Source organism: Platichthys flesus, chromosome 20 (genome assembly GCF_949316205.1).
Source record: "Platichthys flesus chromosome 20, fPlaFle2.1, whole genome shotgun sequence".
Classification (NCBI taxonomy): domain Eukaryota; kingdom Metazoa; phylum Chordata; class Actinopteri; order Pleuronectiformes; family Pleuronectidae; genus Platichthys; species Platichthys flesus.
The window spans coordinates 5,431,114-5,458,570 of record NC_084964.1 but is presented as its reverse complement, the minus strand read 5'-3'; the positions used below and the strand labels follow the sequence as shown (position 1 = coordinate 5,458,570).

The window sequence follows — 27,457 nt, the reverse complement described above, 5'->3', positions numbered from 1 at the left end:
GCTACAAATGCCTTGTAATTAAGGTGCAAACAGTCCTGTGGTCCAATAATGTGAATAATAACATTAAAATAATAACATTACTAAGACTGGCTATACTTTTATGGTTTATGGGTAATTTGAAAATTCCTAAAAGATTAAAAAACAGACCACAGTGTGATAATTCCAGTCCTGTGTGAGCGTGGCAGAGAGAGATAAGACACCATGGAGAGTGCCAGTAACAGTAAGAAGACAGGGCCCTCTTGTGGTCAAAGAAGGGAACATTTGGGAGAATGTTAAGCAGAAAACATAGTAAAAACATGTTGGTTTATTATGATGGTCTGTTCTTATTCAACTTTAAATTAAATACTCTCATATAAAGTTGTTGTCAATATCAATATATTAGGTTGCAAATAATTATCCACAAAAATGTAACTAAAGAACACTACACAAAAAGTGCCACTTGAAAGAAGATGGACACACACAGAAAGACAACATTCCATGCTTCAGAGTTCACTACCACCCAGGGTAATGACACAGAGTTTACAATGAACCAGAGTTCATCTGAAAGTTGTCTACAATACATTTCATTGTTAAATGACCAAATAAATAAAACACACAAACATAAGTCACATTTTCAAATGCACTTAAAAGTAAATTGTATTTAACTACAATCTTGTTCTGAGTCTCTCAGTCAATACAGTGCTGTGAATATATAAGAAAGTACCCACTGTTAAGTAAATATTAACACTGCAAGATTCAAAAGAGGCGGGCTCCTCTCACTGACAGGTTTTGGCAGTTTGCACGGACATCTACATGTTCCCACTAAAGCAGTTATTAGCTGGAGAAACAGCATTGCCTTTGTTAAAATATCATGAGCAGAGCATGCTGTCTGATCAGAGGCATGCTGCTGGAAGTAAAGGCACTCAGCATGGCCGATCTTCTACGGCCATGCTCTTCATCTTCTACCCACACGACCATCATCCTTTACACTCTGACAACATCTTTTACTTCTCTGTGGATGGAACGGCAATCCTCAGGTCTCCCTTTTGTGAAACACTTCATCCATAGCGAGACAAGAAAAACAAAAAAAACATTAAATTCTCTCACAGATCAGAACACAAAATCTGAGAAGGTGAGATCGTATTCTATTCGGTTCACACGTTGGAGGCAGCACGTCATCAATTCGATATAAAGTACGACTACCATTAAAACCAGTATGAGCTCCTCATCCCTGGGCTGTCCATCAATGTGTTTACAGCAAGTCACACACAGCTTTAACAAATTTGTACATTTTCCCCTTAATGGACACAATCCAACAGGCAGTGAACCAAGAGGCTTGAGAGCCAGAGTGTGCTATAGTGGATCAGGCCATTTCCTCACCACAGAGCTTCATCTTCACACTCTGTTAGTTCGCTGGTCCAATCCTCAGCTCCCTTCTCCTTTTAACTCACAGGGTTTAAGCAGTGACCCTTCACAGCAGTATCACTTGTGTAGAGGTATATTGTGAGTCAACACCTATTGTGAGGCTCATATAACGTGGTTCGGCTAAGTAGGAACCCTTCAGCAACTGGTTCTCAAAGGTGCTACATGTAGCATTTTAGCATCAATACATCGTCACTACATCAATTCTGACACTTTGTTGTCACAGTAAACAACTGAGACCATCGCAGAGACGACTGTTAACAATCACATTCGGAGCTCGCACAAGACGAGGGAGTTTTAGAGACATTAGCTTTTCTGCATCGTGACAGCGGGGACGGAGTTCACGGAGGAGTTAACTCAACTGTAACTGCAAATGATGGAGCGAGTTTAAGGCTGCTGGAAAACAGTTAATGCTCGGAAAGAAAGTTTGCTAGTAGCCAACCCTCTGGCAGATACCGGGCCACAGAGAATACAATAGAAAAAAATCATGATTTGGCCAAAACATCTTTGAGGTAATTATCACAATATCACAACAGGACACTGACTTTGATCTGTGGCAGGTTATAGATTTTAGCATCTGTGTGCTAGCAAGGAGCCAGTTGGCTAATAGCTGTTGTAAAATAGCTACTGTGGGTCATTTGATTAAAAAACCCAAAAGTTTGGTTTCTAGAGTGTTTGTGCAAGAATAGTCAAATAGTGAACCTACTTAAAGTCTAATCTTTATTTCTGTAGTGATACAGCACCAGTATAAGCTAATCCACGACAGCGTTGTCAATATCAGGATTTGGAGCCACCGCCTTAACACTATACTGGTTATAGTGACTGACTATACTTACAGTATATTATTTATCGTATATACTCATTATCAACAATTTTTCAACTCTAAACCTAGAATAATGTTTCTATTGTCATGTTCTGACTATTTCAACAACTACGAATTTAACTGCACATTATGTAGCAGGTGGCTCAAATGTATGCTTCCCCGAAATCCAGTGGTAGCCACAGCCCGGACTGATCAAAGAAGTTACATGGCTTTAGGTATAGACAAGAAAGCCAAAATGCACTCATCACTATTTCATACCAACTGACGATGTCTAATGTCAGAGGGGTTGGACGGTAATGATGAACGCAAAGAGACTCATCTTAACTCTGCAAAGCTTTCCAGTGTCTTTCAGCTTATTATTTAGGTTTTGTGGCCGACAACTTTGTTGATTTGGTCCAGACTAACCCTGCTTTTCTATCCTCTTGTTTCGAGCAGGAAGTAATTCTCAATAAAGCCACTGTACACTACCTGCCCAGCGCTGGACAGCAGCTGGACAAACCGAGCCACTAGCTCACATGTTAGTGTGGACAAAACTGAGTTTGGATTCTAGACTTACATTTGCCAGGTTGCCAGAAACATGACTCCAAATGAATGCTGGTGTAGCTGTACGTCTGCTGAATGTTTAAATAGTCAAACATTTTGAATTGATAGATAAATTCTACACACTGAACCTTTAATGTGTAATCCAATGACCTAAATCTGTTTATTGAAGTTTTAAAAACTATATTTTAAAATAACATAGAGCTTGTAAAGATAGACTCAACGGTTTAAATATTTGAAATTGATTCTGTTTTGAACAGGATCTAGCAAGTTATCTAGAGCCTATTAAATTTACGAGATCATACTATATTAAGTGTGTGTATTATATATTCCACTTGTTGTAGACCATTGTCACCAAATGGCCAAAAAACTAAACTTTGACCTGTGGTCTCACTCTGTTTACAGTAATTATCTCTGTATCAGATTGAACGTGACAATGACACACAGTTTCTTGACATTGCTTCGACTTGCTCCTCTAGCAGTACTCCTCTCCCTGTTGGTTGGGCAGGTCGTTGAGGTCCAGGAAGATGGAGGTGTCGGAGAGTTTGCGGCCATTGGACGACAGGTCCAGCAGCTCCTCGGCAGTGCTCGGCACAGAGCTGATATACATGTCCCACACTTGCTCTGGAGAGTCCAGCTCCAACAGCTTCTGCTTGATCTTCAGGTTCTTCTCGATGTTTCTGCGCTTGTGCTTGAACTCCAGGATGGTTTTAGTGTAGCGGTTGATGGTGGTGACCGAGGATGCCATGCAGGCTGTGAAGGAACTCCATGCCAGACTAAAGGAAAGAGACAAATAGCGTCAATCAATACTCAAACTAGTATATCATTCATATTTTCATTAGTTTTTTTATTTGATAGGGAAGTGGTCAAGTCAGTTTTATAAGGCAATGTGAGATGAAATAGTAAGACCTATCTTATTTACCTACAAGTATCTATAATTTATATGCATTATACATAAAACACAACGAAGAACCCATACTTAAAACTATTTTATTATTATTGCTAAAAATGTCACAAACCTCTCCCAAATAGGCTGCAAATAGAAAATAGAAAATAGGCCAGACAGAAAAAAGATTAAAAAAGTACGATTTTTATTAACTTTAAATTGTAATTAAAACATTTTCATGATCTTCCTGAAATTGACTTATAAATAATATGACCATAGATCAACAATATTTCATTAACTTGATCTAACTAATCCCCAGAGTCGTCCCTACCATTTTTGGCAAAATTAACCAAGAAAAGTACAGAAATTATGACATGTCTGTTGCGATGGCTCTTCAGAGTAAACCTTTACTTTTGCTCTAAGGCTGTTTTCCACCAAGCTACATAAAAATATGTGACGTTTGGCAACAGCTCGCATTGAGCCACTGTTTCAACACTGCCTCCTATAGTGAAGCTGAGGTACATATAAGCATCTACCAGATGTCGAAAGGGAACAAAAACAAATGGTGGTGCCGTTTCCAGCTATGGATTAATGGATAATGAAAACAGCCAAAATGCTACTGTACATTTCAGGCCTTGCAGATAAGAAAGAATGCTTCAGATAGCAGCTGAAAAAAATGATTTCTTAAAATCCCTGCAAAGACTAATTAAATTAATTAAGGTGATTGAGGCAAAGCAAACACAAAACAAACTTTCCTCTCCTGGTACCACTGGTTTCTTTTTGAATCTAATAACTGTCCCATACTGTTAGTAAACTCACATGTACGACCAGCTGTAGTCCCACGTCTGAGGTTTCCAGTCCTCTGGGCCCAGACTGACAGTCAGCTGGAATGCAGTGGTGAACATCATGTGTGCCACCATCCCCAACAGACCTGCCACACGGAGGAAGAAGAAGGATTAGGAAAAATCTCATACCCATCACTGCACTTCCATGCAGTCACCACTTGGTGGCAGTGTTACATTACGTGAAGCTGAAGACCTACTGAAAACATTAGGAACAATCATTAGTGACTGACATGTACTCTTTATTATTTATTAATGCTCTCACTTCAATACATTTCAGTGGTACAATGACTCAGCCATGTTTTTTTAATGTTATAGTTGCAAAAAAACGAACATATTGTTGAGTACATCAGTAGTTTCTCACCAGTTTGTCACCTTTGTGAACTCTGACACATAAGCAGCCTCTTGTCAAGTTGAGTCATTAGCTTTTTTTAAATCATTATATTGTGTTATTTTTTCTATGAAGTACTTTGTTTTGATTATATAAATATATAATAATGTGTTACCTTTAGTTATTTATATCATTGTTATTATTATTCCTCCAAAGACACATTTCCCTATGAAAAATGTTTTTAAAATGTTTTCAGAAGTTTAATTCCCACAGGTAAATGATCCAAACTTAGTGAGTCACAGGTATTGTTTTGGTTGTTTGTTTTCGGTTTGGATATAATTTCATCACCTGACCATGATCACCCTTCCATATTAGAGAAAACCAGTCTACCAGCTTGGAGCTACGACTGGAGATATGATATCAAAGGTTGCAGCTAAACAATCACAGGGGTCTGTATTTATACGTTTTTGTAAGAAATTCATATAAAAACCTGGATTTATTAGATAATAATAGATAATGCATGAATTGATAAATTATTTTTAAAAGTGCAAGAATCATGTGCCTCATGCCTGAGAGTTACAGGATTCACTGATGCAATGTGGGATAGCAAGAGATACATACAGCCATAACATCCACGTGTTTTTGTCTGTGAGATGAAAAGAGTAAAAGAGTAAAAAAAAAGACAAATGACTGTTTGCCAAGTCCAGTCCCTCTTGGCCGCCGCTGCCGATTCTCATGCCAAGCTTTCCATTCTCAGACCGCTCAGGCAGTTTGCGGTTAGAACAGGGGCAGATTTATCACACAGCGCTCTAAGTACGTTTTTAAACAGAGGGTCAGACATAGGTGCACACAAGCAGCGGCTAACGTCAACCGTTGCCAACTTGTTCTGATTGTACACAATGTCTTCATAATGTTAAGAGGCAGTTATGTAATTGAGGCTTGATATTTTACAGTTTAAACATAACCAAAATAGAAAGACATTGAAAATAACAAACAAATATAGAACTTGTAAAAAGAATAAATAATTTCTTCTTTTTCTGCATTGTTTATTCTGTAAAATATACGTTTCAGTTTAAATGCATAACACAGATACCAATGAAAGGCCACAATATATATACACTCATTAATCTTGATAATTATCAATATCAACTGAATTTTTATCTCGCTATAGTTTTTGGCCAAATCATCCATCCCCAATGGAGACATGGCACAGACAAGCGAATTGAATAGAGCTACAAGTAGTTCTGTTTTGACAATACTCATGGTCCTTTTCTCAAATGCACGTCCTTTCTTTTTCTCTCCGATGGCTCACTGTTGTGTTTTCTTTTATTTATTATTTTCTCTTTCTGTGTGTTTTCTTTCCACTTATGTGCCAGATTCTTGTCAGCTGAAGCCGAGGCACTGCTGGCGCCCGTCGTGCTGGACCTCTCATCACCCACAAAATAGAGCAGGAATAAAAACTAGCATGTGTAGCCCTCCAATCCGATTACCACATAAGCCTCCCAAATCCCTGGACTGAACAAGAGCCCACCAGATTTAGCACCAAACACCTAAATTCCCAATCTCATCACTATCAATGCTCATGTTTATTCCTGAAGATATCCCAGTGCGATATTATCATAACGTGAGGCAGATGAGAGGCGGCTCTGTGTAGGAATGAGTGGAACAAATCGGATATCGGGGTCTTGGCACATTGTGTCATGTCTAAATTATTCCTGTTCCGTTCGCACAAGGTCAGTTTATTTCTTCGTGAAGTCAATGAATGTCAGTCCAGGTTGTTTATTTTTAGTGCCAAAGCACTTAACAAGGACATGAAGTGAGCCTCACGGACGCTCCTTACACAGTTCAGGTGGATTACAGAGAGGAACGTGGTCTGATGCCATTGGTCTACGACATTGTCATCCACTACATGATCACTAGAGGGCAGTAAGGTTAACCAATGATAGACAAAGAATGTTGAATAATTACCATACATATGTTATATATCATTATATTGCTTTTTAGGATTGTTTTCATTTGATCAAGAATTAAAAGAATCATAAGGGGCATAAGAACTAGATTATCCTGTTTTCCATTTGTTTCCAAAAAAGAAAAAAAAAAACATCACCCTGTTACACATAATTTATTGTGAATTACTGAGTATGTAAAAACCTTCAAAAGTATTCGAATAAAACGCCCCACCGTGTGAGATAGGTCTGAGAAAATCTTGAAAACATGGTTGCAATTTTTGAGAATTTCAGAAATTGCCTGGTAAATTACTGTGCCACTGTATAAACAAAAACATAAATTCAAGTTGAAACAAGTCTGCAGTTTGCATCATCCGTCTGTGTTCCACTATTAAATTGCAGCAAAATAAAATATAAGAGGTTGGCCACAGCCATGGAATCTGTTAAAGCCCCTGAAAACATTGGGTTCAAATTACAAGAGTTTCTCTAAAACTAAAAGTAAGTTTGGAAAAGAACACCCTTGTTTTTTGTTCGACACTCAAAAACCTTTGCATCCTGTTGGTGTGGTTTCTTTAATCAAAAACAAAAGCAATAAATAAATAGAAAATTGAACATTAAATATTGATCTCAGTCGTGTCAATCCCCCTGTGGGCTCTGTGGGTAAATACATTATTAATACAAGGAGCAACATGTCATACATGTTTATTATGTTTAGACATACACATCTGGAAAACGTTCAGAGCTCTTCCTATTTTCATATATTATATGGCACCAGCCTCATAGATATCAGTTCTTTAAATATGCCTGTTTAAAACAGATGAATTATTCTCTGAGAAAAATGTGAAAATGACAAAAGACTGGGATATCTCACAATGTTAAAGCGATAAAAATCCCGGATCCGCACTACATTTTAATACTTGTCGAATAAGTGTCATGGTAATCTGTTCATTAGTTTTTGCATAATCCTTCAAATGAACAGGATTACATTCCTAGGGGAAATTAACACAATTTTACTTTTTCTCATGGCAATGTACTTTCATTGTGAGATGATAAAACCAGAATTTGAGAAGTTCTTGCAAACTGATTGAAAAGAAAAACTGAAATATCGCACTGCAGTTGCACCAGTTATTTGATAAGGTTCTATCCTGTCAGGATTACATTTTTCTCGGACCCAAATGCAGATGATAGACTCAGTAACAAATGGAAAATCCACAATTTTAAATAACAAAGAAGACTAACGATGGTGAGGGAAACTGAAACACTGGGAGCACAAAACAGGAAAGATGAACTAACAAACAAAAGGGAAACACAGAGGCTGTGTCCAAAATCACTCTATAGTGAGTTGGCCATTTTGTAGTGGTCTCCGAATGTTTAGTGGCGTTTTTCATACCCTACATAGTGAACTCAGTGTTTCCCACAATGCATCGTGAAAAGTAGTGTACAGTCGATGGTCACTAACCGAGCAATATTTGCGAGGGCAGCAGCAACAGCCGGCCTGTCGTACAAATGCAAATAGGAGCAGAGCAGAATATCACAGCATAAAGTGTGGGAAACACGTTAATTTCTACATTTAAAAATGATCATTTATTATTAACCTTAAAGTATAATTACTTAGTGTAAAATAAACGGCTAAAATTTACTGTGGGATTTTCCACCGGTCGACGTTGTTGTAGTCGCTTCAGAGAAAAAGTACAGAGTAGGGTCTGAAAGTGTTCTTTTCTTTTCCTGATGAGCTCACTATAAATCCTCTATTTAGAATTCATTATATAGTGAATTAGGAAATAGTGAGTGATTTAGGACACAACCAGAGACTATATACATGAGCGACTCAGGTGAAACACATTAGGATCAGGTGCATATGATCACAATGGCAGAAAAAACGACAAAGAAAGGAAGTAAAGCAAAACACACAGTTTAAGTGGACGTCCGTAATATTTCCAATGGTGTAGTTTGATTGTATTCCTGTCTAGCAATAGATCTAAATTTGTGAGTTGTTGTACGTCATGATTTTGTGACAATGACTTGATAACCAGTGCAGAGAAAATTTGCATAGTAGTGTACAAAAGTATTTTTTCTTTTGCTGATGAGCTCACTATAGTCCCTTACATAGAGAGGAGGGGTTAATGAATGAGTGGGCAACAGAACACAGTTCTAAACACCAGGGAAACATCAATGACATAAAAAGTCCCTACAATAGAAAAAAGCTCCAACTCGATCTTTCAAAAGTTCACAAGGGCAGAATCATGATAGTTTCAAAACCATTAACTTTCATCTGGCCCAAAATTGCACATGTAGTGTAGGGGCCTAAGTGGGCCAAAACAAATTGAGAACCATGCTCTACTACATCTCCATTTGGCAGGAAGAAGAAAATCATTGGTGTTATTACCGAAGTGCAAACAGAAAAATACAGCACAGAAAGTCGGAAGCCATCATCACTAGTGCACACAAATCATCAATTCAACAGAAGGTTTGGTTCACTGTAATAACCGCTCTTAGGGTGTTTGTGCACTTGCAGCATAATCCTCTGATAAAAACGTAAGGGTTTGCCGTTTTTACAGAAATTATTAAATGTATCACCCGGACCATCCTCAACAGCAATAACGTGCTCTTTCCTACAAACTCTTTTCAGTCCTAGTCTCCCTCATCATACCCCAGATGACTGACAGCTGTAATAAGGGTTAATCTGGTCACTTATACTGTCCCCACAGACCCATAAACACCCTCAATCTTCCTCGTTTAAAACACTAACAACTCATAAATGTCTCCCTTCATTAATACATTTTACACTCTCCCTCTGAGATAAGCCTGAGAGGTTCTTAAAAAGCAGCAACAAATTAGAGGATTCAAGTTTTTTTTGCGAGGATACTTGCCGTCAGTATGAACCTTACAGAGTTCAATTTCCAATTTATGCAAATGCCTCACTTCAGGGGACAGAGACTCATGTATAAATTAAACATCAGATACGCAGACAAAGCTGAAAGGTTCAATTGCTGTTCAACCGAAAGTTAAAACGGGCAAAATTCCAGGGTAAGGCCACGAAAACACAGCTCACTGAAGCCTGAATTTGAGAAGCTTCAGTAGCAGGAGAGCAAGCTGGGTTCAACTCCTGTCAGTGAAGAAATGAGAAGACGAGGACACAACAAGTGGATGAGTGGAGACTGGAGAGTGCTCTAACCAATTCCTGTCGGAATACAGGGACGCTGAAAACGGTGTCAAGTCTATGAACCTGAGGACTGACGCTGACAGATTGCAAATGCACAAAAATCGACATGCTTTGTGGTAATTTGTCATGTCCTATCATGTGGGGATGACGACCTGGATCTGATGTTTCAGCGCTTCCCACAGAGTTAATTTAATCGATGGTGGTATCGGGTAACATAAGCGCAAGAAAGAGAAAGAAACAGACAGAACTGCACTGATGCCACAACTGTAGCTGAAACTTTGAGGTCTCACTATCTGTAGGTGAAAAACTTGTGGACCACAGCAGGATAATGCGGAAGCTTGAGTTAGCATTACAGCGAAAGTGAGCACACAGTAGCTGGTGGTAGCAGGACAATGCTTGCGGCAAATAGCGCAGAACAGACCAACTTAAATATCTCTTATGATATTATGAGAAGTTTAAAGACTCTATTAAAGGTATCAGAAGGTGTATAAGTCACAAATTCTCGGTCACGTGAATTCTTCCAAAATGTTTGGGCATCAGTAAACCCGGTCCTGGTCTTTCTGGAAAACATTTAAATTAAAGTTGCAATAAACACACATTTTATTTAATGACAAATTATTAATGATTAGGTGTTATGTCAAATGGTTCATTCGTTAAAAGAGAATTATCTTCCCAAGTTTGAAATTAGTTTGAAATATATGGACTATTTTATTATCTTTCAGCTCCTTTTTTTTAGTTATGACCGACAACTTTACTGTTATTGCTGACTTACATCATCTTCAGATGGCTAATTTCAGCCTTAATTTAAATCCAACTATAAAGCCCCTGGCCTGCAAAAAGAGACGGCATCTAACTACTGATGGTGAACACAGTGGGGCATTCCACTGCAGAGAGAGTGATGGTAGGTATGACATTAACCTGCTCACCAGGACAAGTTCCATCAGTCAACAAGTAAACATGGTATTAATCATTGAGCCTTTTCAACTTATCATAAAACAGAAGATATGTATTACAAATCTATTACAGTTTATTAATAAGGTGGGTTACACAGAGTGGGTCAGTTAGGGTTTGGGGGTAATAATGAGATATATAGATTACAGAATTTACAGAATGTATGGCATATGTATTAATCATGATTAAAATAGTGATGTAAACTAGTGTTGTTTTGGGTAATCACTAGGATTATATGAATGTTTTTTTTACCCTACAATGGACCTTTTTATTAAAAACTTTATAAGTGCATTAGGAGTGGATCCTCTCTACAATAGCCTTCATGTTTTTTTACAGTAGCCCAGACTGGACAAACTGAACACCTTTTGAGTTTTTATGACATTTGAAGGCTACCACAGTACAACTTCATTACTAGGTGTCACTAAATTCTAAACACTGAACCTTTAATTTTAGTACCAATTTTATATGCAGATGATTACACTTTAACTGCATTTGTAGTGAAGGGGAATTATATACTTGTGTCTTCCCTATGATCCTAAATTGTTGATGTTACTTTTGGTTATCATTGAATTTCCTGATATTAAAGATGTGGAAATATACATCTACCAGTTTACTGTGAATCAGGGGCAGATAAACGTCATAATCAGATGCCAAACAAATAAGACAAAAGCCCATGGGTTATTTAACCAGGAAGGGCACAGCCTGTTCATTGCTTCACATGCCAACAAGATCAAAGAGCACTTAGCTGACTCTGTAATTCGTCAAAAGATCAAAGCATTTGTGAGAGCCGGAAAGTCTTTAACACCTAACCGATCAATATGAAGCCTAAGACTCAGCTAAAAATGCCATTTTTCTGAAAGAGCTTGAGTCTAGTGCGCAAGATAGTCCAAACTCTTTTTGCTGATCAAGGGCTTTACTTTTTAGGGATAGTAAGGAAACCCACTAATGATATTTTCTGATTAAAAGATAGCTCAGGAATACTACAGTGACTAGAGTCTACCAAAAGCCAATAGACACATAAAGGAGAACTTTGTTTGGTCTCAACTTTGGCCTTGTCCTTACATATATGTTTCTCCATTATGGGTGCAGGGCAAGGAAAACACGGCTCCTACAGCTTACCAAAAAACGAAGTACTTTTGTGAAACACCTGTACCTCGCTATTGTAGATCAACTTCTTTGTCAAGTAGCCAGGTAATGGCAGTTATAATAAGTGTGCGTCTGTGGCTAACTTTGGATTTAGCTTTGATGCGTCTTATCACTTTCCTGTCCGTGAGTTAAGTTCAGGTAATTGCCTAGCTTAGTTTAACTAGTGTAACCAGTGGATTAATTCAGTTTAATAATACAGTTACAAACACATATTGGTGAGGTTGAAGTTTAATCTAATCATCCCTGTACATAAACCAGTATAGGGACAAACAATATCTGTCAACTCCTGTACTCCTAAATGTTATATTTGTGAATAGATTTGACAAATGAGGTACATGATTAGCAATTAAATTATAGATCTTTTTGATCAGTGGGAATAGCCAGGATAGCTGGTTTCTCCAGCTTCTACAGACAATAGAGTGGCATCAATATCCTCATCTAACTCTCGGGAAAATAACTAATAAGTAAAGTTTCCCAAAGAACAGAGCTTTAATGTTAACACTTAATCTTGAAGGGTGTATTCATCTTAAGAAAACAGGGTGAATAATCAAACCATTATTGTTACACCTAACAGAATGATATGGGCTCCATATGATTATAAGTTGCAAGACTAACGTGACTTTTTAAAGGCGTTTTCAAGTCAAATTGCAGCTTACTGGTACTAAACTTTGTTTCTAATTAAATAGACACAATGAATATGCTTCAAACTTTAACCATAAAAGATCTTAAGCCTACAGTTGATTGAGACATAAGTCAAACTGTTGAGCAGAGTGTCTTTTGCAGCTGATTCACTGCCTTGCGAGTGGGTCAAGATCATTCACAGTGTGGATTAGAGAGAGGGTCACTATTAATTATTTCGCTGAGAGAGGCAGGAAGCTAGCTCAGGGACCAAGAGCCAGCAACTAATAGCAGAACTCAGGACTCAGATGAATGTTGAGTCTGAATCCTCAGTTACTGTTTTTTCCTGTATTTACGAGACGGAAATAAGAAAAATCAAACCGATATATTTCCAGCAATAACAGCACAACCTACATTAGTGCTCTCCAAGGGGTTGAGCTTTTTGTACAGGTAATTTGACCCTTGTCGTTTAAAGGCTGGTTTGTACCCATCGCTGAATCTCAAATCTGGTTTTGGGCCAGAAAAACTGGTTCGAGAGAGGCCCGACACTTTGCTGGTCAAAAACCATTAACAGCTTACGTCAGGGGCTGAGGGTGGAATTATCATGACCAACAAAACCAATTAAAACTTTGTGATTTGGAAAAGTTCAATGTTGGTAATACAATGGCTGGATGCTCACAAAGCTAGAAGCAACACACCAGTCCACCATTGTTGTTGGTGGTTTCGGCACAAGGGCTGCTAGGGAAGCAGAGACGTACACAGTGACATAATGACGTGGCTCTATGGTGGCTCTCTAGCTAGTGGAGAAGCAAACTGCTTCTCAGAAGGTTCACAGAAGGTTTAATTAACCCAACTCTGAAACAGTAATCCCACCAGCCCAGAAACCTTGTTGTGAATTGTAATTCAATATTTGAAGTAGAGACACAACCCTTGAAGGATACAGCTAGTAGGGAGATTCCTTGTGCAGCTGCGAAGCACTGAAAAAGATTGTACCCACCTACCTAGTGCGTTTCACCTTGGTTCTTTCACAAAACTCCCTATTTTAAGACATTTAAGGAGTCACTGATGCTGACAGCTCAAAGGACCCCCCCATACTCATATTTTGGAGTTACTATTCATAATTCTATTTCGTATTTGCTTCTTCCTAGCTATCGGTTGTGGATTAAGGTTAATTAAAGGATAAAAGCGGGAAGTCATTAATGTCTCACTGTTTCTGTCCTTTACTGGCCATTATCATATCCACCCATCACGTCATATCTAATTACACCCTGGATTGGCTTGATATGTTGCCCTATATATGCCCGAATGGAGAAGAAAAATCTTACAATTGCAAGAAAGTGGCAAAGAAGGTTGGACATTGTCATCGGCAAGCGAGGACCAGAGAACGAAGACAAGTGTGTGTTCACATGCCAACAGGCAGGAGAGAGAGCGCACATAAAAAAAAAATCTAATATTAATCACTGCGACAAAATTTCCAGTACAGAGTGAGTCATAGAGAAAATGGAGACATCATGCAGATAAAACAGATGAAAAAGCATGAAGAACACCAAGAAACCGCAGCACAAATGTCTTTCACTCATTGTCATCCCCCCGTGCAAGGCCATGGAGGATAAAATTCCCCTTGTGCAGTACGTCCTGATAAGGGGGAGTCTTGCCTGAGGACAGATTTGCCTGTGAAATAGCTAAACACAGCTAGTGTGACGGGGCTGTACAGACAGCAATAGCCTTTGAGATTGCTCTCTAAAGTGCACAAACAGGCTAAAGGAACATGACAAGTCAGCTGTGCATGCGACATAGCAGGACAGTGCTCGACCTGGGTAGAGAGATGTGATGTGGCTTCCTCTTCACAGTTGCGAGAAGGAGTCAGGAATCAAGCCAAAGTTACAACGAGTGAGGAGGAGCTACTGTTGCTTTTACCCATCAACACTGGGTTAGGGCTTGAATTAGTCAAGCTGCCATCCCTTTGAATCCTGAGGCATTAAAGAGGCTGGAGAGGGCAGATACTGTAAGTCACTAAAGCAGTTTTTCAGACATGACCTCTGGGTAAAATCCGGAGAATTGGCTACAGAGTTTACCCAGAATTTGCCTTTCATACAAGCAAAATGCAGTTTTCTGCACTGGTGCGCTCACAACAGCATCACGTCCTCTGCCTTATTCAGGCGAGAGGTGGAGCAGCTGGGTGCAACAGACAGAGGCTGCTACTGACGTATTAATTCCGCTACGCCTTCAAGGACACTTTTTGTCAAACTGTGAATAAACAGTTGGTCACCATCACGGTCGTGACAGGCCAAAGTAGCAGTTCAATCCCACTGTCGAGGTCCCGCCACTTAACATGCTGTCCGATACTCTGTACAGTTGTAAATTGTCCACGGAGCCAGGGAATAGTCAAATGACAGGTGGTTGTATTGGTACTGAATTCTCTGGAACAGCAAGAGCTGAGAATTTCTAATGTTTCGGGACAATAGAAACATGGAAATATGTGTTTCGAGCTAAGGGCGTGAACCTGTCTTCTTGAGAACGAGGTGAAACTGTAGAGTTCAATACCATCAGGCTGTCGATCTATTTGTCCATTGAGTAATGCTCTGAAAGTAGCTAAGTATTTACTTGATGCACTGCAGTTGTCATGGAAACAAACTAACCCAAGCCCTGTTACCGTTGACAGTGTCATAGTGTCTTTCATGGTTACTCATGCGGGCCAAATCAAACAATGAGGAGAAGAAATGCTTATCACAGACAAAGGTCTATGCCACTGTCCATGTGAGTTGTAATGACAGCACTCGTGGGCTCATCATCGCACATTTCTTTAGAAATAACCTGTTGGAAAACCTCTGAGTGTCTGACAATGGCAGAGTGCTGCATCGAGAACATTGTCCTTGACAAGGGATATGGCAGATTGGTCCTGATCCACAGGGAGGGGGATTTGGAGGCCCTGCTCCATGAAATCTTCAACTTTGGTGGGGATAGCAAAAGTGGAGACCCAAATATTATAATATGACGATCAGGTAGTAAGGTCAGACAGGGTTGCATTGGGCTGCCTGGGTCAAGGAGAAGCTGCCTATCATGTCATCTGCAGAGGATAATGCGATGGTGGAATGCAGGCAGCAGCCTGCACTTGCAGGCTGCTGCCTTCTCAATGATTCAAGAAGGCTCTTCATTTGACTGTCAGAGACTGGGTACACATCCACTGAGGCAGCAAAGGTATCTGCCATGTGCTGCTTGTCAGCCTGAGGAAGGACTTGCAGGCACAACACCTGAAGTGTGCCAAAGGCATACTCCCAGCGGTCATAATGTAGATGTAATATAGGACACATTTGAATGATCTTCGTTGAACTACATCTCTCTGGCAGTTGTCCAACTGCTGATATGTAACATGCTGAGTCCTGTCATTGAGGTGAGGCCCACTGCACTGCAGCCCATACTTAAAAAAAACTGAAGCAATGGAAAAAAATAATTTAACGATGACAGGTCCCTGTTATATTCATGCAGTTTGATAGAAATGAGCATCTTCACCATCCAATCATTACGATGCTCGGCCTGCACTGCCCAAAATCCCTCCACCTAACAGCTTTTAAAGAACCGAACAATTTAAGCCAACTCAAACTGTATGATCATCAGTTATAAATACTCACATCTTTGACATATTCACTGAAATTGTAAGAAACTTCTGGCTGGAATTGTAAGAAACAGCTACACCTGTACCCCCAATTATAGTAATCTTGTCTAAGTGTAGTTTTCACTTACATCCAACCATCCATCCATCATCTATACCACTTATCCTTTGAGGGTCACAGAGTGGCTAGAGCAATCCACTTTGACATTGGCTGAGAGGCGGGGTACATCCTGGACATATTGGCAGCATATTACATGGCCATCATACGGAGACAAAACCATTCCTCACACTCACACCAACATGCAATTTATAGTCTCAAGATTAAACTTAAACCACTCGCCAAGGCTATGTGGGCTTGTTGAAAAGATAAAAAACTATTCGTAGGCAATATAGATTTCACATTCTCCAGTTAGAACAATTATTATTATTATTAACCAGTTTATTATGTCTACAGAAAACATCCATATACGTCACTGCCCAAAAAATGCACGAGATGAAAAAAGCTAATAAATACAACATTTGAAAAGTTGAAAAACATCAAATTTGCAAATGTATCATATGGAGATATCACTCTGTGTAACCATCAAATCACATTCTTATTCTCTTCATTTAACTATACACCATTTGATGTGTCTACCAACCTGAGAGAACGGTGAATATGGCAGCGAAGGCGTTGAGCTTGAGGCCATCGATGACATTGCCGAAATGACACACCTCAAGGGACATGAGGATGCCTCCGGTGGCCAGCAGGAGGATGTACAGGCACTCTGCAACAATGCACAGCCACAGCACTCCTGTAGAGAGAATCGAATACGGTAAAAGCAAAGCAAAGAGGAAGAAGAAAATAAATAAAACAAGGGGAAGAAAACAACATATTCATGTAGTGGGGGTTGAGCATAGTTGAGTGAATGATAGAGGGGGTGTAGAGAGTGACAGAGAAGGGGGGGGGGAATTTAGAAAAGAAAATGTAGGTAAGCAAGGACGAGGGGACAGGGATGAGAAAAGCAGGTGGTTGGGGAGGAGAATGAGTCCGGAAATGGGGACCAATGACCCGTCACCCATATCATTAACCTTCACAGTCAGAGAAAGGATATATGATCTACCTAGAGACGTGCAACAGCCTGAGCTCACGGCAGTGTGAAGGGAGAGCACATCATCGGATTTATAAACCAGCCATGGTGTAATTGCTCATATCACCACAGGCATTTTTATGGTTAATTAATTATAAAATTGACTAGAGTGAAATGCCTATTATCTAAAATATCCCTCTATTATTGTTATTAATAGTTATTTCCCTCAGCTAAAAAAAAACATTTTTGCCTCTAAATTGAATTCCGCACTTCAGTTTAAGATGAGTTCAATTAAATTTAGAGTGAGGGAATGGAGGGAAGTGGGCAAAATGTTATTTACAACTGGCTGCAGTGCATTTTTATTAAAGCTTAGCTCTTTTTTTAATGATACTATGTCAGTATGTAGAGCAGCATGTAGATGAGGAAACGTAAAGGGGACATATTATGCCCATTTCACCACAGTTGATATGGTTCCTTGGGGTCTTAATGAAATGTCTGTAACATTTCTTACACAACAATGTCTGTAACATTTCTTGGTCAAAATACCACAAGGATCATTTAAAACAGCACCCTTTTTACCCTGTCTAAAACTGCCCTGCTCAGATTGACTTGTTTTGAGTGCCCCGTAAATAAACACCGACACGTCCCCCAGAAGCGAGCCACTGACATGGAGCCAGCAGCCCGACGTCACCCAGCGAGCCCGAGCTGAGGAGGGGGCCTTGGCATGTGACTTACCCTGACCGCAGGCTCTGCTTCTCAGCCAGATCTCCGTTAGCGTCCCCCTTCTGCTAGCTTCCCAGGTAACACCCACAGCCTGGAGCTGAGGAGGGTGCTTTGGTTCATAAACTAACCCGGTCTCCTCCTCCACCAGATCTCCGCCTCCGGGGGGGGACTATGCCAGTTAGACCGACTGTGACGTCAATTCTGGTCGTAATCCCATTCGACGCACTCTATTGTATAGTTTCTTAAATAGAGGAACCACAACATATCGTGGTAGTTGTCTTTTTCCAGAGTTTTTGGGACGGTAGACATGCCAGATACCCACATTAACATGTAGAAGCACTACAAAAGTGGAATTTTCATAATATGTCCCCTTTAATATGACAATACAATGCTATCAGAAGCACTAGCATCTATCTGTGATGTCAGTGTTTGAGGATGTTTCAAATTACGAGGTCAGTGTGTATAGTGAAGGGACGTTTGGAGTTTCCTAGTTCCAAACCTCTAAATAGCTGACCACATTTCAGCAGTTCACGCAGATCTGGTGTTTTGCACAATCTTTCGTTGACCAATCAGAGGTTTGTTGGTTGAATTAAATAATAAAGGTGGTATTTTTCTAGATTCTCTTTTAATACTGTCAGACCTCCCTGCCCTGGCTGTTTGTAATTCTCAGCTCCAAGCCCAATCGATTTCAAAATGCCTCATAAATCTATAGGTTTCCCTTTTTTCAAAAAGAAAGTGCAACTATGGATATAGATTTCACAGATAAGCCTCCTGAGGTGTGAACTTATGACTCTGGATAAAATAACACATGCGAGTTTGTTATTTTCTTCTATAATGTAAGTCTAGGCAAATAAAGCAAATGTGCATATTTCCAATAGGTTTCTCCAAATTGTACACTGTTCCCAAACAAACAGTAGCTAAGACTCATGGTGTGAACACCAAATACTAAACGGTGAGTGGGCCCTGACGGCTGAAGGAACTAATTAGGTGGCACTAGAGTGGATTGATTTGGTGAGACACCACTTAACTTATTACCTAAAGGTGTGAGTGATCAGTTCATCCACGGCTCTGCTGTGCCTCTCCACGCCAAAAATACTGTCATGAGGATGATTTAGCCTTCGCCTGTTGACCTTTTTATAGTTGATGTAGAGAGAGGAAGATCTTTTTGTTTGAGCAAAGGATTCTATGTTGTTGATTACCTCTAGCATGATGGACATATTCTCATTGCACAAAGTCTACTAATATGGCTTTAAATCCAGTGTAGGCTTAAAGATTGAAGGAATATACCAGTGTTCCAGCTTTTTCATAATGTTCTGACAGCTATTTGACAGACGAAGGAAAACCTATATGCGGAGAGTGTTGGCCAGAGTTTCATCACAGCGACAAAGGGTCTTAAAGCCTTTTTACAAAATGTCCACTTGTCAATGCAGCGCTAAGCAGCTTAGTTAGAGCGATCACAAAATAGCCTATATAACAAAAGAGCCAGAGATTGAGGGCCTCAGAATGGCCAACCTGAGAGAAGGGTTGTTTTTCTGTCTATGAGTAACTTCTCAGCGTCACCACAGAAGCACAAGTAAAAATAAACCCAGCTGGATTATTTACTGGTGCTTTTTAGGCTGCATTACAGACACTGCTGCAGTCTCCATTTTAAACCTACCTGTTCTCTTTTCCCTTGTTGATGCTCTGGAGCCACTTCAGAATTATTCCTTGTCATTAGTGAGTCCTCCTAAAACAGTTCTTTTATTGTTTGTGTGTTATACGTTGTGTGCAGAGCTTTTTTGTAAACAGTCTATGGTGCAGAGTGACGTTTGAAAACCTTTCGTTCATCCTACCTGGTTTATCTGCAGTAAGGATTTCATATATCAGTTTTTCTTTATGAAACTGAATCTGCTTTATTACTGTTCAATTGTGTGTTATATATGTTTGAAGGATTTAATTTTCTGGCGTTATTTGTTCATACATTACATGAGGTCGATTATGCTATGGACTCAATGGGCACAATCTTCAACGTTCACAACTTCAAAATAAAAGCTCTGTAACTGAACTCCATTTAAAGCATTAAAGCAACGACATTTACTTGTACTCTTTTTTTCGCTCCAAACCGGTCACTGTACTTTCTCGGGCCATTTACAATACATATGCCAAGTGAAACCAATAAATTGAATGGCTCACGAGATATGCGTTCCACAGACAGACAGACAGACCTACAGACGTTTGTGGAATTAGTAGGTAAATGTGTAAATGCTACAGTGTTTTTCAAATTGATGCTTACCTCTTTCATTCGAAGGTGCAACATTAAGGAAACTTCTGCAGTTTTCACCTGTAAGAGAATGGACATAGGACATTTTACTGACACTTCAGGGAGAAGAAATTCAATCAGCTGCGACATGCAGATAAGTAAGACGAGGACTTCCTCTGAGATTCGCATTTATCCAGATTGTAATATAGATTTCACAGGTATAGGTATTTCCTTTTCAGAGATCAAACTGAGGTATTAAAAAAGAAAAATCACTATTTCATCCAATCTGCGTAGGGTTTTCTCTCCTCTGTCAAAATGACTCGCAATAACTAACACTGCTAGTACTTCCACCACCACCATATTCAAATGGGCCAAAAACTCTATAACTGTCAATTAGACAAACGCTGGTATATGGGGCTCAGGAGACAGACATACTGCATGAGCCACGGTTAGAGAGGCATGCAGGTCTCATCTGGTTTATCTGGAAGTGGCTAATAAATCAGATGGACAGCTTTCACATACCATAGTTAAAACTGTGGATTAGAGGATGAAATATCACCTTTAATCTCGCTTTTCCTTCCGGTTTTCCATTCAAATGATTAAAATCAACGAGCTTGACAGAGAGTTAATTGGCAATTATAATTAATCCACATAGTTTGAGACAATTTTAAGCAAATTAAATGCAAAAATCTCTGATTTCAGCTTTCCAGACTTGAATATTTTCTTCTTTTCTATGATACTACAGAAGAATAGATGATTCACCTCAATCTTTATTATTACCATTTTTATTTATGCACCTCCCTATGTTTCAACCGTTTGTTTCTTAATGTGCGGGAATTTATACCTCGTACTGAAAAATACTGTTTAAAATACTGAAAATAAAAGTTAATGTTTCTTTATCTTTATCTTTATCGTTGAAACAAACGATTTTAATACGTCAGGTTGCACATAAAAAAGAATAAAGGCTCATCCTGGATAATGAAATTCCTGGATCTAAAATCCTCTAAATCACCAGTCCCGTTTATTTTCAATGTATTATAGGATTTGGTGTTAAGATTTGAGATTAGAGTTTCTCTGATCCAATAAGTGTAACTTTCAAATTAATTTCTGGGATTAGTCTCGAACTGCATGACTATGTTAAAGATGGATTAGAGATGTTTTTATGAAATACAAGCAGAGGGAGAGCCGCCTCATATCACGGGTTACTGGATGGACCTGGCTCCGTGGCGCACAGCCCCGTGCGCACCGTGCGCACCGTGCGCTCTGGCGCGCTCCGGTCCCGGCAGCGGCAGGATCCCAGAGCCTCTCTCCGTGGAAACTTACTGGTCATGTTGATGTTCTGCTCGCAGGAGAACCAGATGCCGGTGTGAAACTTCCTCATCACGTACTTGTCCTCCCCGGTCTCCCAGATGTACTGAACCAGCCGCGTGTCGTTGATGTTGGAGCTGTTGAACCTGATGCAGAACGACTGCTTGGTGGTGACCGGGCCGGTGCAGAACGGCTTCACGACTTTACGCGTCCCCTCGCACCAGTAGCTGGTGGTGAGCGCGGACACGGCCAGGAACAAGGCGAGGAAGTTCAAGGTGAGAGCCATAGATGCTCTCCGCCGCCTGTCTATCCCCATGACGGCGACCGGCCCCGGGACGAGAGAGGACTCCTGACTTAATCCCCTCGTTTTTACGATTGTGGAGACGTGTCCTTCTCAAATCCTCATGATCCGGTTATTCCCGTTAATGCATCCGCGGCTAATTATCGCGGCGCGTACTGGCCCCTTCAGCTGTCCAGTCCTCTCACATCTGCTCCTCCACTGCTGCTCACTCTCTCGTTTTGTAGGCTGCCCTCCATACCCACCTGATACCCCCCCCCCCCCCCCCCCCACCCTCGCACACTCACACACACACATGGACACACACGGGGGATGAGCAGCGGGCCTGCGCGCATGGATCCTCGCTGGCTTTTCTCTCTCCATAAAAGGGACTGTTGTCTGTGGGTAATTTCTAGTGTAGTTGTCTTCATTTCAGGAGTAATCTTGCTTACGAAACAAAAAAACTAAGCAAAACGACGCTGATCTTTTCGAGGTTGTTTAATGGCTTTTATTTTGAAAAACAGTCTGTGCTGAAAACAGGTGGTATCCCACCATCCTTAATTATGCCTAATGAAAAAGTGGCTATTTTAAAAGTATCCAACCCTGTAAGTACCAAAGTTGCAGGAATCAGTATAATATGGTTACAGTATAATAAACTCTATCACCGGAGCCCACGGCATACCCCTTAACGTAAACCAGTCCTTTCTTTAAAGGCCCTCTCTCCCTTGTAAACCTATAGTCTCTACATAACAACGTGTCCTTGGGTAAAATGCCACATTGTCCCTGACATCTGTTCTGACATTGTATAAATGCTTTGTGACAGAAATACATTCCATCTACTATTCATCGTATATTTGTCACAAAGCTATAAGAACCCTTTCACAAAATTGCCACAAAAAAACCCTTTATTGTGCTATTGTGCTATTTATGCTTGTTTACACTGAACTAAAATAAAACAGTACATTGAAGACCTCACCTCCAGCAGATCTTCAGATATAATTTTCGAGAAAAACATAAACATACTTTGTTAGGTCACCTTGACCTTAACCTTTAACATTTGGCTACAAAGATGAAATTCAAATTAAAGTGAGTGTTTGTGCCAAATGTGAAAGAATTCCCTCAAGGTTTGGAGATATCACATCCACAAGGCAAACAGGTGCTTTGTGAGGTCACAAATACCTTGACCTTTTGACCTTTGACCACTAATATGTAATCAGTACATCTTTGAGTCTAAGTGAATGTTTGTGTCAAATGTGAAACGATTCCTTGATGGAGTTCCAGAGATATCCCCTTCACAAGGCAAGACAAATGTGCTTTGTGAGGTCATGGACGGACAGACAACCAATCAGACAACCAAGACAACCAAAGAACTTACTGTGGCCTTAGGGTATTATAAAAACCTAACGGTGTATCTCTTGATGTGTTTGGTTTGTCCTTTCTGGGCCACTGTAGAAACATGGTGGTGCGAGGAGGACCTGCTCCCAATGTTAATATAAAGGCCTCATTCTATACTGTAATGAAGCCACAACACTTCTTAAATGGACTAATGAAAAGATCATCATTCATTTAACTTTTTTAAATAACTTCAAATATAGCAAAGCTATCATCTCTGGTGCCTTAAAACCAGCATTAATTTTTACAGGACAAACACATCCATATTTGCATAGAAAAACATCAATGTAAAAGTAAAGGAATGAATGGAATTCACAAGTGTGATTCATTACCCAAAATAATAATATTCCCAATGTGAGGCATAAATTCTGATATAGATAAACAGACGAAGAACAAACAATTCATGTAAGAAAGATAGATGCAATTTAGACAAAGAGTGAAAGAAGACATGATGTTACTGAAAAGTGACCAGTGTTTATGAGATATATGTACCTGACGTCAGATTAAGACTGGATGCTGTCTGTTTAAGTAAATCTGTTACATTTATCAGAAGTTTAAATTTGTTGACTGAAAATTAAAAAGCACACAGTGTTTTATAATCAGTATCTTTATATGTTACTGTTGACATAATTGCAATATGTGATAAGGTGATTTCTTTCATGTCATTGTGGTGGGTGTTTTCTTTGTATTTGCTGGTAATTTCATTGTCATTTATTACTTCTGGTGTGCAAATAAACATTATCTGTGTTTGCGTAAATCAAGGTTTTAATACAGTTCCTAAATGTATGTTTTCCATTTCCATTCTAAATATATATATACTATATATATTTAAAATAAAAAGAAAAAAATATGTTTGTATACGCTATACATATTTTAATTTATACTGTAAGCTAGATTTTTGGATTTCTTTTGAACAAATACTGCCCAAAATCCTTACATAGGTTTTTATTGTATATAGTTTTTATTTCCTTGTCTTGCTCTAAATTTGTTTTATTTCCATCAAACTGTTTTTTTTTTATATCTCCCAAACATCTTTGGTCCCTTGTGTTATAACATTTCAATGTCTTATCTCATCCTTTCTGCTGTGAATCATACATAAAAGCCATCCTAGATAAGATGCAGCCAGTTTGAATGAATCTCCACTGGGAGTCCAACGTGTCACAGATGTCGGGAACCTGTAGAAGATACAAAGAGCTACATTTTATTTTAATAATTAGATAGCATATACTTTATTTTGTGCCTTTTCAAACATTTTCAATTTAAAAAGCAATTCCCCCCAAACCCAAACAGTAGAGCAGTCCAATTTTATCTCATAAAAATTCCTGTATAAATACACGATTTATCTTTTGGGTCACCACATTTGGGACCTCTACACAGGATCATCCCATGAAAATACCAATGACTGGTCACAGCAAACATTTATCTCTCCGCAAAACATACAGATAATGGCCACCAGGGAAATGAATGTGTTGGGTCAGACTGGACAGGACAGTGTTCAGACTGTCTGACCGGTCTTTATGCCGACATTTTTCTTATATGAGTGTGTCTAAGAATGTTTAGCATATTGTGATATTTCCTCTAAATACAAGCTGTAGATAGGAATAATACTGTGCAGGTGTATGTGTGTGCGTGTTTGTGTGTGTGTGTGTGATGGAGTGACGTGTGTGTCTTTGTGTGTTCGAAGGAGGCTGTGGAATTGCAAACGCTTGTCCCATGAGATGAAAAGTCATCATTCTTTCCTCCTTGCCTTCCCCCTTCTTTTGACCTACACCACCCTATTACACATGCCCCACACACGCACAGACACACACACACACACACACACACGCACACACACACACACACATACACACACACACAAACACACACACCAGCGCAGCAGTTTCATGCTGCTGTAACCTAAGAAGCGATACAATATGGTCGTTCAATTTCAGCCCCCTTCACATTCATCGAACTTTTATCGTCATAATTGATATCAGCGATGTGTGTGTGTGTGTATGTGTGTGTGCTTGAGCATGTCACTCTTACAGGACCCCACAGATAATCAATATCAGGTTGCAGTGTCCACAGTGGATAGATGTGACACACACTGTTAGATCGTGCGTCCTCCTGATCTGAGGCTCTCTGTCACCTTCAGCTTGATCTATGGTGCCACTGTGGGAGGAGGAAGAGGAGTAGGAGGGGGGAGAACTGGAATCTCATTGACGGCCAGCATACCGCTCAACTCCCTTTCTGCCCCAAAGTCAAAGAAGAGAAAACTCAGGCAACGAGCAGTGCATTAGATCCTGGCCTGATGGGGGTGACCTTGCGGCGTCCTTGATAAACGATCTGAGGTGTCTCACGTGCCGCCTGTGTTTATGAATATACGAGGATGAGCGGTCGAGGCAGAGAGATAAATGTTTGAGGCGTGTCGTCGTCGCAGCAGGGTTAGTTTGCATAGTCAGTCCAGGGGATAGGGTGTCACTGTGAGGGGGAGTCAGGTCAAACCCAGCGATGGGTAGTGTGAAAGTCGTAATTCGCATATGTGATTTATTTCTGTGCGTTTACATATTTATTCATCAATAGGAGGTAGGCAAAGCATTGTCCTTTTTCCCAAAAAGCACAGAGCTTTACATAAAGCGCATTTACACTTGGAGCTGCCCTGTACAGTCATGCACTGTGTCTAAATTCAGTATCAGGATTCTCTGAAGTCCACAAACAGGTCGGCAAGTTCAGTTTTATTTTAAAAAGGTCCTCCCGATGGAGAAATGCTTGTTTCCTTCCTGCAGCACATGCAGAGTATCCTTGGTAGGACTCACGCTATATCGCATGTTCCATTAATCACAGGTAGGTTGTTTGATGGTGCATTCAGGTGATACTGCTGAACGTGTTAAGCTGGGAACTAGCATGAGCATGTCAGTCTGTGGTGCATTGGCTAAGTTACTTCTGGCTTGGAAAGATGACACCTGCTGTAAGTTAGCACACCATGAAAATAAACTGCTCCAGCCTGGATATGTTCATAAATACAGGTTATATAGATTTGATTGATTTTACCCATAAACTGCATATAAAGATGGACGCTGCATCTTCGCTGAAGCAAACATTTTCCGATAAGAACGCTGCCATCTTGTGCTGAAGACGTTCTTAAGTTGGTACAGTAGCATTTGAAGCCTTGGTATTGACTTAATTAATTATTATACTTGGTGTTTGTTTTGGCTTGAGTTCAAAATGTTGATTTATTTTTCTACCACTTTACCTTAGAGCTATTCAGAATTTATTACAGCTGACAAATTATTTGATGCAATTGATAAATCATTACTTTTGCTTTCTAGAAATTAAGCCAAAGTGTCCTGGATATGATAGATGCCTAAGACATCATGCAGAGCAAGCACGGTAGAGATCAGGGAATGGAGCAGTATCGAGGTCCCACTCATACAATCACTCGACCAATCACAAGACTCAATCATGACGTTTTACCCAGTTTTTATAGCATCAAAAAACTAATTAAAACGAAACTTACAGGACAAATGGACATTTGACAATAAAAATCTTGAATCTTGTAGCCTCAGATGTTTTGGCTTCACTTTTGGAGAGCAGCCATGTCGGCCATCTCTATATACTGTCAATGTTTTTACAAAATGCTCCTTTAATGGACCAACCCATTGGATATACAGCAACAGTCACAACTGCTTATTCCACTGCTTTCTCAACCCATGTTTTAAAGCTGCCCTGGGATTTAAACCAGCAGCCTTTCTGGTTAAACCTGCAGTTTGTTCCCTCTTGCTGATATAGAGGAATCAAAGAATAAAGGGGATTAATGAATCAGTTTTGAACTGATGATGAACTACAGTCTTGATATCATTACTCTGTATTCCACAGTATTCTGGACACATTTCTTTTGAATTTTCTAGCAGGCTCGCCTGAATGAAGATGAGCAATTTATGTGTCTCTAAAATACCTTGAGTTCATTTAGCTAATTGGATTTTACGTTCATCACTCTCTCATCTGCATGCTGGAGATGTCATTCGCGATTTTTTTTCCCAATATGAATAGAAAGAAGACTGTTGTGTGGCTTCTGTTTGATTAAAAGTGCCTGGCAGGCCTCGCAGCCAGTGAAATATGAATCTCAGAGTGCGGTGGAGAAATCTTAAGGTCAGTGCAGGTAAGTCACTTCCTTTCCTCCCTTGTTTCCTCTCTTCATCTACTTTTCTC

The 27,457-nt window shown here is 39.8% G+C and overlaps 1 protein-coding gene across 1 annotated transcript; it reads right to left on the bottom strand.

Moving 5' to 3' along the window:
* Nucleotides 1-289: 289 nt before the first annotated feature.
* On the bottom strand, nt 290-22,062 carry gsg1l2b (gsg1-like 2b). The gene is made up of 5 exons (XM_062414154.1): nt 21,613-22,062; nt 20,323-20,370; nt 16,899-17,051; nt 4,470-4,581; nt 290-3,540 (listed from the first exon to the last, which is right to left on the bottom strand). The coding sequence occupies exons 1-5, from the start codon at nt 21,911-21,913 to the stop codon at nt 3,240-3,242; spliced, it is 915 nt and encodes a 304-aa protein (XP_062270138.1). The 5' UTR covers nt 21,914-22,062; the 3' UTR covers nt 290-3,239.
* Between the last annotated feature and the right edge of the window lie 5,395 nt (nt 22,063-27,457).